Here is a 14,604-nt window from a genome sequence, read left to right as displayed (position 1 = left end):
ACATGGCCCCTTCGCTTAGGACAGATGCGGCGGACCAAACACACTTGGGGCTAGAGGTGATGACACGCAAGGAGAAGACAGATAGAAGGCAGTGAGCTAATTAGGAAGATATAGTATCTTACGCTAAAGGAGCTGACCCTTCTTGATGCCTCAATAGCAAAATAGGCAGCATTTTTCAACACAGTACAACTGAAGAGAGACGGGATTTTTTAGACTAAATTCATCAACTCGCTGGTTTTAAATGTATTTTCATCGTAACATTACAAAAAAGACTGAAGTCATATAAACATTTTGAATATTTTATTGGAAAGAAAAACATTCCTTCAAAATATAGAGCAATTAGTTTCAATTTAAAATGTAACATATGGCGGAGAAAAATTCTAAAAGACAGTAGTTCAGGCAGCGTACTGGGTACGCATGACGGCGACATACGAAATTTAAAGGGTGCGTACTGGGTGCACATGACGGCATTGAGGGGTTAAAAAAGAAACATTCTTAAAAAACATATTTTATTATGGAATACATAAAAAAATCCTTGGACAATCATGTTCAGATGATGAGCATAAGTTCATAAGGCATATAATGGCTCATCAACTTTTTAGGCTGTAGATGGCTTTTCTTCCTTAAACAATAGGGAATAATCCCTACATATTGATGAATAGATATGTGTCATTCTGGCTACTTAACACTTACATATGTACCCATGGTCATTATGCCACAGTTATTATCCTTTGGAGACATTAGAATGTAGCCATCATTGCCCCAGAATGTGGACCATGAATTTCTTGCCAGCAAGTAAGGCTCACCATTAATTTCCCCATATCCAACAAGAAGAATAGAATGGTTCAAGTCTTCAAATTTATTACCTATAACGTTAGGAAAAAATAGAGTTCATCATCTTTAGAAAGGAGAGTTATAGAGAAACATAGAAATTATTCACCCTAAGCTACAGTAGCAATGGAAATCCAGGGCCCACAGGGATACACACCTGGGATTAGGCTTTTGAGCCTTTTTTCCCTGAAGCCATGAGGAGGTAGGATGAAGGGTAGGAAAAAGGAAGGGGACACCACCATGATAAGGGTTACCAATGAAATTTGGATGTAAGAGGGTAACATTTACTTTTCTTATTTTTTGTTAGTGTGACAGAATGACTTAACTCTATTACTATCAATGCCTACATGTAAAATTTCCATTATCTTCTAAAATTGTGGGAATTTTAATAAATAAATATTTATGCTCTACTGGTTGAGTTTTAAAATTAAAAGAATGACGATGCTTCACCTCACTCTGTCCCTTTTAAGAACTCAAAATGCAATGTAAGGCACTGCAAGTTCTAGCTGTATTTTTAAATCATACCATGAGAACTTAGATTCTTTAGAAAATACTAGGCTAAAAATATAACTGTCAGCATGTATTATCACAATTAAGAAGCTACTTACCACAGGTAGGATTGTAATGTATTCCATGTGAGTAAAAATCAAATTCCTTGCCACCAGCATCAATTGAAACTGATATTGGTCCTTGAGTTGCAAGGGCATATTTGAAAATATCCACATCTGTAGTTACATTTGTATACCCAGTTATTGGAGCCACTAAAGTAGTGCTATTTGCATGGCAATACCCATCCTGAGAATAAATTTGCTTTTAAATCAATTGACCTTCTTATTGATTTGATGAAGATAGCCATTAAATAACAAGTGTATGGAAAGAACAGAAAAGAAACCTCACACATAATATACATAAAACAAGTGATGAAGGTTGTAAAAGACAAGAACAGTGAAAATATCAGCTGATAACAGAGTGGAGGAGATCTGTCCTCTTATGTTCAATTGAGGTTTAAAAAACTGACAATTCTGATGGTAGAAAATGACTGCCCCTATCTATTACTTACATTTATTTCAAATTGAATCATTGCTATCAAAAACATGGGCTCTTTATCACATTTTCATATTACGAATACGCAATTCATAAGTATTTAGATAGTGCAGATCCCCCAAACCAGTTTCATTGACGTATCAATACCTATTACCTTTAAATTTAAATTGCTTTACATTTCATATTCTTGCTGCCTCTGTACTTGTATGAGCTCATGAAAGACTCCATTGATTTGGTAACCAATGCTCAGTCCTCCCAGACAAACTTTTGTGATAGATTTCGCAATACAAAAATGCAATTGAAATACGATATATAAAATAATCTGCAAGGCATTCTGATCCAAAAAAAAGTTTAACTAATGGATAAGGAAAGCGAGGAGCCATATATAAGAAAAGTCTGATACATATTCTCAAAATTCAATTGAAGAATGACATTTGAGAGGCTGATTTTTTATCACTGACTTATTATAATCAGAGCCATCAAATATTTATGATGTTTTCGTTAGAGATATTATCGTATTATATATATATAAGCATACTGAAAAAAGTGCCTTAGTTAAAAACAATTTACACAGCATTTACAATATACTTTTACGATGCTACAGAATGATTGTCAATCGCTATATTTTTGATTATCCCTAGTTTTAGAGTGAGTCTCACGCGCAATTTTGTTCTTTAGAGAAAATCCACAAGGAGTGCATTTCTTAATTTTATTATTTTTGCCTATTTCAATTGTGTGACTGGGTCACTGTCGTAAGCAAAAAATTTAAAAACTGTGTGTATGTGTGTGCATGAGTCCCATGCAGAATTTTGTTCATTTGAGAAAATCCACTAGGATCATTAGTATGAATGTACATTTCTTAATTTTATTTTTAGCCTGATTGTGTAATTGAGACCTATGTGGAAATTTTTTCCCTTGGAAAATTTGCTCGGTGAGTGAGCGGGCTTGCATGAGTGTTTCCAAGATTAATGTGTTCAGGACAACTGACAATGAACAGTAAAGATTTCTCAGGTTTGACACCGGGTTAGGCCCTCCATTTCTTCTTCCAACGGTTCGATAAGCTACTCGCCAATTGTCTTAAGGGATCCCTGAATATGATGGGCAATTTGCTTATCGAAGCATTGGAAGGAGACATGGAAGACCTGACCCAGAGCAAAACCCGAGAAATCTTTAATGCTATTGTTCGCCAGAAAACAACAAAACATTACAACCGACAATGAGGGTTGACTTGTAATTTTTCAGACGTGATATGCCTAATTGAATGCATTAATGTTACTGTGTATTTCAATATTTTATGAAAAACTTATAAAAAAGCTTATCCTCGGAAAAAATTATTTGTCAGTTTTTAGTGTGCAAAATTAATGTAAACTTAAATAATGAAACAACATGTCTTGGGAGGTGAAAATAAAGCTCAATTAAAGAGAAAGACTTGTGAAAATGGAGGGGGTATCTATGATATAATTTGAGAATGTAATTTCAAGCACAAAATGCAGAGGGACGCAATGATAGTGTCGTAGGTAATATTTTTTGATTTATTGAAGATAATTTTACCTTAAGATATCAATAAAAAAAGTAATGTAATGTAATTAAGCACTAATCAAGGAGTCAAAAATGCAAAGCAAATGATTTAAAGGGCTTTTTACTCATCTAAGAACATATAGTTTTTCTTTCATAAATTGCTCGTGTGTAGAATTCATGCGAATTAATATTTTAATTGAGCCTTGGAGTGGATTTTTTGTACTAAGCCTTGGAGTGTGTTTTCTTAACTTCTGGAATAATAAAACTGTCTCAAGCCAAGTCAACTCACTCAAAAATTTTTGGCATCGCTATAGGAAAGTGATCATCCATTTATAGCATGTGTAGCAAGGCTCAGGCCATGTATCTGTGATAATAATAATAATTTTTTATTGTTCATAGAGATCACATATGTTCCGGTGACGTTGGAAGTCATCAAAATAAAGTAAATAATTAAAGCAATAGTTACAAATAAATGAAGTGATATAATATTTACAATTTTTACAGTTAAAAGGAAAAAGTTGCAATTTTTGTGGTTGATGGGCAAAGATTACTCAGAGCCCAACATAAAATCCTTCAGGCTGTAGTAGTTGTTTTCCATTAAATATTTCTTCGAAGCATTCTTGAATGGTGTAGGTGGAAGACATTTGATATCATATGGTAGTTTGTTGTATATTTTTGATAGGGAGAAAAGGGGTCCTTTTTGGCAGAAAGTGCTAGGGTAGTCTTTGAGGTGAATGTCAATGGTGGTTCTGGTAGCGTGATTATGGAGAGAACTATTTTTTGGAAAGTAATCAGGGTTATTCTTAACAAAAGAGGCACAGTTGAGTATGTACAGTGATGGGAATGTTAGTATTTTCAGATCATTGTAAAGAGGTAAGCCAGGTGATCGCATAGAAACTCTGGCCATGGCTTTCACTGCACGTTTCTGCATAGAGAAAACTTTGTGGCAGCAGCTAGCATTACCCCAAAAGATGATGCCATAAGTTAGGTGAGGATATATTTTGGCATGATAGTTTTGTATGATCATGACTCAGAGGGATTGATTCATACCTGTCCCAAGTATGGTCCATACTCAGCATCTGTAGGTGTACCCCCATGCTCCATCATCCATTCAAATGCACGGTAATTTTGTCCACCATTACATCCATCATTACCAAACCCCCAAGTGCAGTCTATCAAGGCCTAAAAATATTACATAAAAAGTTGCTTTTTCTTAGGTTCATCAAGTAGTTACTGTACTTAAAAAATATAAGAAGTCAGTATGTATCCCTAAGTGCACAAAATTTCTTGAAACGAACCTGCTGAGAGAGACTTATTTGTTTTCCATACTTCAAGAAATAAGCACTTTCTACTGTTCCAGTGGCTGTGAAGCTCCAGCATGACCCACAAACTGCTTGATCTTTAATGATAAAAATAGCATTATTTTAATACAAGGAAATAGACCAAAGGTTAACTGATATTTGGATTCAAATTATGAATACTAGCTTGTTAATTCTAAAATATGAGAATTTGGAATTATATTAATGACGGTATTTGGCTATGGCCAACATGTTACATTAATTTAAATTTCTAAAAAATTTAAATTTTAAGTATGACATGAGAGCTTTTAATAGTGAAGATATACTTAACATTTTTCAAATTGCCTTTTAAACAGAATACATGAAAAATCTCATGGGTAAGCTTTCAAGCACATCCACCAGCTTGTGGATGGAAGGTCGATCTCTAGATATATAGTCTAGCCCTGAAATAAGCACATTCACTCATCTAATAAGTAATTGTGGACAAAAAGTGATGCCATGCTGAAGAGATATTGGTCTATTGTTGGGTAAGGTTAGCAAAACCTGTGAAGATGCCATGACATGGTGACAGGAGGTTACTGACTACTTCGCCTCTCATCACCGGTGGTGGAGAGCAGCAGTTCTTCTTCATACATATGAAGGTGGAGACTAAAGTGGTTATCACAGTGACACACATTTAATTTAGGGCTTGGTAATATTTACTTTTACAGCTGTAGTACTGAGATGTGGAAGCCAAAGGGAAACCACCACATATTATCCCAAGAAGTTGCAACTACTCCACTCATTTTTATATAATGATATGAAAAATATGCCTAGCTATATCCCTCAGATAAAATTATTTCATATTCACAAACTCTTGCGGGGTAGCCTAGTAGCATAAAATTCTTCTCTTAAGGTGAATCTGTGGATCAATTTAACTAATTCTGCATAAAAATACTGTAACTTTCTTATAAGGGGGCAATGGTAGATTAATTTACAGCATTTTATTGGGCAAATCTATTTTTTGAATTGGAGAGGCGAATGGAAAAGATTTCTCAGCCTTCTCTACATTCAAGGCTACATACATAATTACAAAATTTGGGTGTTTCACATCAGAGGCACAGCGAGGGGGGGTTGTGGGGCATAAACCCCCCCAGAGCTCAGAGAAATTTTTTAGTTTACATTTCACTTAATTGGATTAATATTACTTATAGAATAGTGTAAATACAGTAAAACCTCTATGTAGTGAACCTCTTTACATCATAAACCTCCATACATCATACCACCCCTACGGTCCCGTCAGATTTACATGTAAATTTATAGGCAAACCTCTTTGTAGTGAACCTCTTTATATCGTAAAACCTCCACTTATCATACCAAGGAGATACTCCGGAGACCGCCTAACTACCTCCGCAAATTGTACCGAGACAACTTGAGACCATTAATGCAGCTGCGATCACGTACATGGAATGACATTTTCAGCAATAAATGTTTTTTATTTATATACCTTTTTACTCTTTTATATTACTCTTTTTTTTATTATATACCTTATCATGCTGTAATTTTCAGGTTAATCATTGGTTGCGGCCATTTTGTTCAATATGAGAGCATACCTAACAGTAAATAAGAAAAAAGGTATCCAACTACCCCAATCATTTTAAGTGACTGTTGAATTGAGAGAGATCACATAATTTTCTCCCGAATCATGGTAAAAATCATGCGATAGCGCTCGCTTTCTGTAATTATCAAATAATAAATATACGTTCACTGATGCATGCATGTGTGTTTTAACACATAAATACCTATAATGGTTTAAAAGACAGTAGTGCCTTTCATTTCCAAAGGATATGAAAAAGATTGTGCCTATCACTAAAACCTCTCTATATTGAACCTCCATACATCAAATTTCCCAAATTTTGGTCCCTTCCATTACGATGTAAAGAGGTTTTACTGTATTAATAAAATATCCCTCAGAAGGCCGTAAAACTCACCATTTTGAGCCATTTATCTGAAAAATTTTCTAGGGGAGGGCCCCCGCACCTCCCACTTACCCTGGCGGGTATTCCACACCCTCAGGCACTCCAGTATTTTGCACCTGAAACCCCCCCTATAGCCTTCATTCCTAGCTGCGCCCCTATTTCACTGAAGACCTAGCTCTTAGCTATCTCCCAAGGATTTTTGGGATGGGAAGGTGTACAACTCACTGGTGTTTTCTATGGTCGTATCTCGCATATTCTTAAGTTCATGAAAAAAATTCTAATGTCAAGTTTAGGCCCTTATATATAGAAATCTAATGCAGTTCAAAGGTCCAGTTAGCAATTTCTTTAGCCAGGTGGGCTAAGGCATGGGTCCAATTGAATTAAGCACTAAACAGCAATGTAGATTCAAAGGTCACCTCAGCAATTTTTCCACTTGAATGATTAATGTAATCACTATGATATTAGAGCCCTGCAAAATGGCTTCTGTGTTTGGCCTTGATTGGTTGGCTGCAAGTGAGCCATTTCCCATTCTAAATATTTAACGGAGAAATTATCAAAGAGCCCACACTCTGGCATAGTAACCAGAAACCTACAGCTGAGAATAGCTATGCTCATTGACGAATTGTCGAGTTCAGTCATAATTACTCAGCCATCACAAAATCATGCCACGGCCTGTTGAGTGAAAATTGGTGAATTTCAAAGGTGTATTGCACTGCTATTTGAGATTCTAATTGATATGACTAATATAGGGACATAGCTACTATGATCATTAACCAATTTATATTTCTTAAACAGGTATTTCAATATTCCAATTGTTATCTATTCCTGGTGAAATAGGTATTATCAAAACTAAAAGTGGGAGGAAAGCATAAAGTAATGGTGTACCCCACAACATCACACTCACCAAATTCTTCCACCATTCACAGAATCACAGGTATAGAGGTACATGAAGAAACGCGTTAAAAGGGGGTTGCTGATAACCACTACTACTAACTAAAACTAACTACTCTTATAAAAAAGGATCATGAAATAAATTTGGAGAGGAAACTTAAATCCATACAATGACTCAAAATGGAGAACATTTGGATACATTTTTTGTCTCCAACATGGCTGTAGAGGAAATTTCTTAATACATTCCATGAATAATCTAACCTGATTCCATTTCTTATTCCACTGCGAATATATCCCCACTTTCACATCATGGACTGATGAAAGTCTTATTGGTATAATTAATTGTGATTAAAAAAATATCATTCTATAAAGTTGCATATGAGTTCATTTTATAGCTAAGAAATTAACCCTAATGACTTTAAGTGAAAAGTTTAATTCAATTTTTAAGGTTTATGCTTGCTTCCCTATATACATTCAACATAAATGCATAAGAATTTATTGGCATTTGAAATAAAATATTTCATTCAAATGGAGCTCTAACCTTAGACAGAGGGAACGTTTTTAAATGTTTTGTTTTTCTGGGATGGCCAGGGAGAGTTAAGCTTGATTAGTAATCCATACAGTGAGGGAAAGTGCACTTGGGCTCTACCCAGTTAGCAATAAAAATTTTGAGAAACTTAAAAAGGTAGTCAAGTAATGGTCAAACGTTGAAATGCATTTTTTCCACAGTCAGCATGCAAAATGTATAAAAATGTTCCCACAGTCCAAGGGTCAGAGCTGCGAGGGGTGATATTCTAAAACTTTATTTTGTATTATTAAAGGTTTGTAAACAGACAAGGAATAAAAAAATATAAATATATCTATGTAGATTCAGGAATTTGGTATTAAATAGTAGACTACCTTTAACAGGTGTTACAGCTCCATATATCCGCCAGTCTAATGTTGATGGAATATCTCTCAGTTCAGATGGTGAAACTTCTGGGAAAGGTAGGCCACCGTTGTATTCACCTGTATAACGCCATCCTTTAAGCGCCATTCTCTCCTCATCAGTCAGATCAGCTAAATGATTGACTTTAAGCTGAAAACCTAAATTTGCCCTATTCTTGGATGAGATAAACCTGAAAAGACAATTTCGAATTGTTAATAATTAGGGACACCATACCTGTGAAACAAGTCCATGATTCTAATTTTTTCAAGCCTTCTAGATAATTTACCATCAAATAAAGAAATCTATTATATAGTAGAAACTATCACTGTATGTATGTAATCCTCACATTTTCACTAAAATACTGACAAAAGAAAGGAAAGAAGAGAAGAGGGCAACAAGAAACTATAACCAGGGACCAAGTAAAAAACCTTGTACATATTTGCAAAATGTCCAAATAATTGATTTTTCTGAGTGAGGAAGTTAACTGATTGTCTTTGGCTACGTAGGGTGCCACACAATCGAACAATCTTTATGTGAGATAGCATTTTTGCTTCACAGAGGATACTTATTGCTCGTAAACCTCTTCCTCCTCATCAAATCCTGCCAAAACAAGCTGAGTAATCACATTTTATATCATTAGTTCAAGTGTTGGGAAATATCATTTAACTCTTCTCACTGCAATTTAAAGAATAAATACAGCTTTTACCACCCTCATGCTTCCAGTCCCTACAATGCACCCGTGGAAGTCGCCCATGACTTATTATGGGACTGGTGGTTTTGACCCCAATTTCACCACTGCAACTCCTTGGAGGCTTTTACTCACAATCCATTGTGACACTTGTTGTTGTCTTGTAATAACTACATTCATTAGTCACTTTAATTTAAAGTAATCAAATACAGAATTTATGCTTATTTACTATCTCTACCCTCTATCAAATATTTAAAATACAAATACATACATATATTAATTCTAATTAGACTATGTATAGTCATTACTTAAATCACAAAATTGTAGGAAATTCTGCACTTGAAACAGCAAAATATGACTAGGCTTGGGTTTAAGTCTTAATTACTGGATCATGATATAGAACTTGCTCTAATTCCAGTCAATAATAATATAGAGTTTCAGATTATTTCTTTAGTGCCAAAACTTGAACCATTTAATAGCCTTGATACACAGTAAGAAATCAACAATCCAATCTCCTCATAAGAAGAATACCACAATAATACCGCCAGGTGAGTGATCACACTTATTTTTAATGGCTAACACTCATTTCACATGAGGCCGCCAAGGCCACCAATTTGTGGTGCCTCTTATTCATACCTCACGTAGCAAAGCATTGTTAAAATCATCTGTGCTTTGGCTGCCACAGTCAGCATTGTGTGGCCTCATATGAAGAGACTGTTATGAAATAACCATGAATGAATTTTGCCTAGATACCTCACGTTCTGACGAAAGACATTCAATCTATGATGATGCTCTTCGTCATCATTATACTGCTTATTGTGGGTTTGTTTGAACTCTTCAAAAGAAGTTTTGATGTGGGAATCATCATTGTGAATAAATTCTTTCATTGGGTTGAAAATAGAGGTCCGATCGACTCCTGGACCAGGGAAATCTCGGCAAGTCATGCCTAAAAAAAACAAGCATTGAATGCCTGAGACCGATTGCTCACATAGACATAACATATCCATACTCTTGAATATGGATGTAACTAAAAAATAACATGGTACACAGAAAACATTTTCATACTCAATGGTATATATACCTATATTTGAGGATCATTCTATAAATAACTAAGCACATGTGCACAAGAGAATAATAAATGAATCAACAAAAAGTTATTTTCAATTAACAGACTTTTATAATGTTAAACTGAAATGAAGTGAGTTACAGTTGCAGAAAGGTTTCTTTGAGTCTTTTTGCTATCTTTGGAGATAGTGGTGCTTGAGCCCCTATACATTTAATTAAGTATGTAACAGTTCAATAAATATACATTCTTCATGGAGCTAAAGAGCAATGGGTGCCTTTCATACATTTCCATGCAGATAATGCAATAGGTATGGTTTATTTTTAATTGAAATTTTATACTCACTTTCATCTAATTTGAACACATCAGGATCAGGGCTACCAGAGATGTAATCTTCATAGTTCAGGTAATAGTGGTCATAGTGAGCTCCCAATACTGGATTGGTTCCTGTTACCTCATAGCGAATTGGTACGGGTTCCAAAACTCCATTGAATTCCTGAGATATTGGAATATAGCATATAAATAAAGCATTTAAGATAGAGCTGGTCAAATTCATGAACTGATGATGAAAAAGTAATCTGAAACTAAGCCTTTTCAATCTCAGCACCAGCAGTAATAGTTAAGTTCATTTATCAAGAAAACATTTCAACTCTTAGAAAATGCTGAATGTAAATATATCCATCTTCAATTTTACACAATAAGAAATATATTTGGACTTTTTTCAGATTTATTTTCAAATTTAACTCCTTACATTCACTTAAAAACCATCAGTTTATGAGTTTGATAATAGTGATTATCTGATTCTGTTTGTAAAACTTCCAATTCATAATTGCAAATAAAGTGAAAGTGCTATACTATATGCTTAATAGACAGTTGGGGCCCCTTATGGGGCTTACTATCAATGTAAAATATTAAGATACCATTTGCTCACACTGCTGACTGACCATAAAGTTATTCATACTGCACTAAATAATAGTTACCTTGTAAGTAACCCACATAGTGTATGTATTGACTTTATCTTCAAATGAGTACACCAGACGCCATTTTTCACAATTAACTCCATTTACAATTTCAGATCCAATTTTCTGCAAAGTAAGATTAGAGATAAGTTCATAATGAATGTTTACTCAGTTTACCTCACTATACCATCTGTCGTACTGTTACTACTGATATCCTTCTTACTCTCTACTTTGGCTTGTTTTCTTCCCATATTACCTACAGTATACTTCTCTGGGGATATCTTCTCCTTCCGCTGTAAAAATGTTTAAAATTAAAAAAAAGAATTATCAGAATCATTGCTCAAGCTGGCCTGCGAACACCCTCTCGGCCACTGTTTAGCAAACTTTAAAATCCTGTCCTTACCCTGTGTATACATTATGTATGCCACTCTCTATGTCCAAGGTCTCTTAAAAGATTTTACTCTCAACTCTGACATCCACTGCTACTCCACCAGAAGATGTTATGATATTCATGTTCCCTATGTAATAACTAAAAAAAAACAGCATTGGGGCCATCTAACATGGGTCTCCATCTGTTTAAAAATCTTCCTCGTGAGCTTGAACCGAGTTGATGATAAAATTCAAAAGTAGCTTAAAAAAGTTTCTTTTAAATAAAATGTATTACTCAGTGATGGGTTCTTGGATGACTCTTTTTAACTTAATTTTTTTTGTACAATCATAATTAATGGCTTTTATTGTTTTGAATTGTATGTATCTTTGTATGGTTATTTTCATTGTTTTTGACATGCCTTATATCATTGTAGTACATATGTACTGCTCTCATTTTGTATTTTTGATCGCTAGGCAAATAAATATTATTATTAATGTTATTATTCTGTGTTCAGATAATTAATTTCAGGGGTGAAGACCACTCGTTAATTGATGTTATGCGGAAACAGGAGGAGGGGGAAATTTCACAAAATCCAAAGTAGTAAAGGTATCCATCACTTAACATGGTTTTATCTATTTGTTCATCAAGCAATATTCCCCTGTTACCTCAACTAAGGAACTTGCCATAACTCTCATGTCACCCCCTTATATGCATGAGAAAAGGAAAGGATACAAATTACCTCAATATACCTATTCACAAGAAGTAATTCAACAAAAGATTACAATCACATGGATTTCCAATCACTGGGCCATACCAACTGTATTGATAGCCACGAAAGTAGAACAGCCCATGACACACGGGGTAAATCAAATTTAAAGGAGCGGATGAAAAATTCTGATTTACATTATTATTGCACCAGGAACCGTGATGACCTACATCACAATTTAACTTGCATTAACCCTTCCTCGCTGCGGGAGCGTCAAAATTTTGCTGTCAATGTGTGCGAGACATGAGCGGGGAAGCTATTTTTCCGTCGATCTTGGGCGTGTGTCTAGCAGGCAGTGGACCCCCATAATCCGAGACTGCCCACTCTACCCCCTGAAGACAGATCATGAATATAATATGTCTTTGGTAATTATGCAGGGATGGAAGACCCACCACCAATAGTATAAGAAAGAGAGGCCAATGCATTCAAATAAGTTTCCCCGACTAATGGACAACAGCAAGATAAATTCCTAGGAAATGCAAGGATTTGTTGGAATTGTTTTCATTGTGAATGCACAGCAGAGAGCAGGGAGCTTTCTCTCTCTGGGAGAAGGGATAATCCAGGAAGCGCTCCCCGTAGTGAGGGTGCCAAGTCCTCGAAAGATGCCTTTGTGCTCTCTGCCTCTAGGTAGGGCCGAGTTCAAGCAACCGTGGAAAGGACGGCAATAAAATCTTGAGGAAAGGCTGCGAGTGGTAAGAAAATCTGGTCAAACATAGAGAAACGTTTTCCCCGAACTCACCATGCAGACTGTTTAAAAACGTTCCCACAGCCTAAGGGTTAAATCAGCCTCAAAGGAACCAAAAACTGTGGGTCCATGTTGGTATAATAAATTACCAATACATAGAGATAAGAGGCATTAATGGCATTCATGGCCTCAAAATCTATAGTGAGGCAACTTTTATACACAAAATTATATAACTCTATCGAAGAATATATACAGGGTATGTCTAAATGACCCATTTTCCCTGTGTCCTGTAGACAATCATACTCAATAAGTTACAATTATGATGTACATATTATAAAGCAGGAAATGATGCATAACATTGAATTGATACCAGAGTCTTCAACACTGGAAAGAATAACTTATACATAGGATCGCTAACCTTCTCACAAGAGATTATTCATTTCTCTTAACAATGCAGAGGTACCAACCTTATATCCCGTAAGATCAGGCAAAATGCCTTGAGGAGTTACAGGAGAGCTTTGGGTGCCATTTACTTCAACACATGTTTGCACGTTCCACTGTGTTTCTGTAGTCATTGGTACAACTTTCCTTGATGTCCCAAATTCTCTAAAGTTACCCAACTGATACGTTTTTACCATATCTGAAAATATTTTTTTTGTGACCAGTCCAGAATAGTAGGCATAGGTAATGGCATTTATTTCTATTCCCATACTTACCACCATAGTAGTCAATCCTACTTGAACGAGAATCTATATCATACCATGCAGTAAATGGTTCCCGCAAATCAGCAAATGGTAAATATATATCTCCTTTGGCAGTGTATTTGTCACTAAAAACTGGAACACTGTCACTTTGAGCACCTACATAGGCAGAGGGGTGCCCACACACACAATATCCTGCAAAGTAACAATAAATAAAAATTAAACTTTTATTCAGAACACAAAAATTAAATAATTACCTAAGAAAGCCATAGCTACTTACCAATGAGAAGATAATATCCCAAAGGGATAATTGAAAAAGATTTTACCAACATTTTCACACACTACTCAATCAATGATTATTGCCCACATCCAAGATTAAGCAGTGAACACTAATTCATTAAAATCCCAGCCCCATTTATAAGACTATGGACAATGGGCTGATAAGACAATCTACATATCATCAAATGCTTGAAAACTGTGTAAATAACCTCTTATTCAATGATTATGTTCTACCTCATTCCGTCAAATAGATAAGTTAACCTCATTTTTTAAATTATCTGCAGCATTAAGATTAGCCAAAAATGTCTGGAATTAAAGCCCAACCTTTCCACCAAGAGTATTGAAAAAAATCGCTATTCCATCAACTTAATGGAGACAAGATTACCAAATTTATCAGCTTCTTACTTCAGATATAGGTAAAAGACAATATACACATCACCAAATGATTTAAAGCTATTGAAATAACCACTTAATCAATGACTTTCAGCCTCATTCTATCAAATAGATAAGATTAGCTCATTTTCAATTACCTGCAGTATGAAGATTAGCTAAAAATAGCAGGATTTAAAGCCCTATCCTTTTGCTGAGTGTGCCAAAAAATGGGCTTTCCGTAAACTTAATGGAG

The 14,604-nt window shown here is 35.2% G+C and overlaps 1 protein-coding gene across 1 annotated transcript; it reads right to left on the bottom strand.

Annotated features, from left to right (window-relative positions):
* Nucleotides 1-499: 499 nt before the first annotated feature.
* On the bottom strand, nt 500-14,107 carry LOC124156292 (digestive cysteine proteinase 1-like). Its single transcript, XM_046530750.1, has 11 exons — nt 13,981-14,107; nt 13,716-13,895; nt 13,467-13,639; nt 11,200-11,304; nt 10,565-10,715; nt 9,910-10,102; nt 8,441-8,658; nt 4,692-4,792; nt 4,444-4,575; nt 1,440-1,626; nt 500-866 (listed from the first exon to the last, which is right to left on the bottom strand). The coding sequence occupies exons 1-11, from the start codon at nt 14,030-14,032 to the stop codon at nt 679-681; spliced, it is 1,680 nt and encodes a 559-aa protein (XP_046386706.1). The 5' UTR covers nt 14,033-14,107; the 3' UTR covers nt 500-678.
* Nucleotides 14,108-14,604: the final 497 nt, after the last annotated feature.

The sequence above is a fragment of the Ischnura elegans genome, chromosome 3 (assembly GCF_921293095.1).
Source record: "Ischnura elegans chromosome 3, ioIscEleg1.1, whole genome shotgun sequence".
Classification (NCBI taxonomy): Eukaryota; Metazoa; Arthropoda; class Insecta; order Odonata; family Coenagrionidae; genus Ischnura; species Ischnura elegans.
This window is presented reverse-complemented; position numbering and strand designations above follow the sequence as displayed.

What these genes read in the sequence shown, in the direction of transcription:
- LOC124156292 (XM_046530750.1), bottom strand. Translation starts at nt 14,032, where the DNA reads ATGTTGGTAAAATCTTTTTCAATTATCCCTTTGGGATATTATCTTCTC. An exon ending in AGCTGTAACACCTGTTAAAG is followed by an intron (nt 4,793 to 8,440) that starts GTAGTCTACTAT and finishes TTATCATTAAAG; the next exon opens with ATCAAGCAGTTTGTGGGTCA. An exon ending in ACATTACAATCCTACCTGTG is followed by an intron (nt 867 to 1,439) that starts GTAAGTAGCTTC and finishes CTAACGTTATAG; the next exon opens with GTAATAAATTTGAAGACTTG.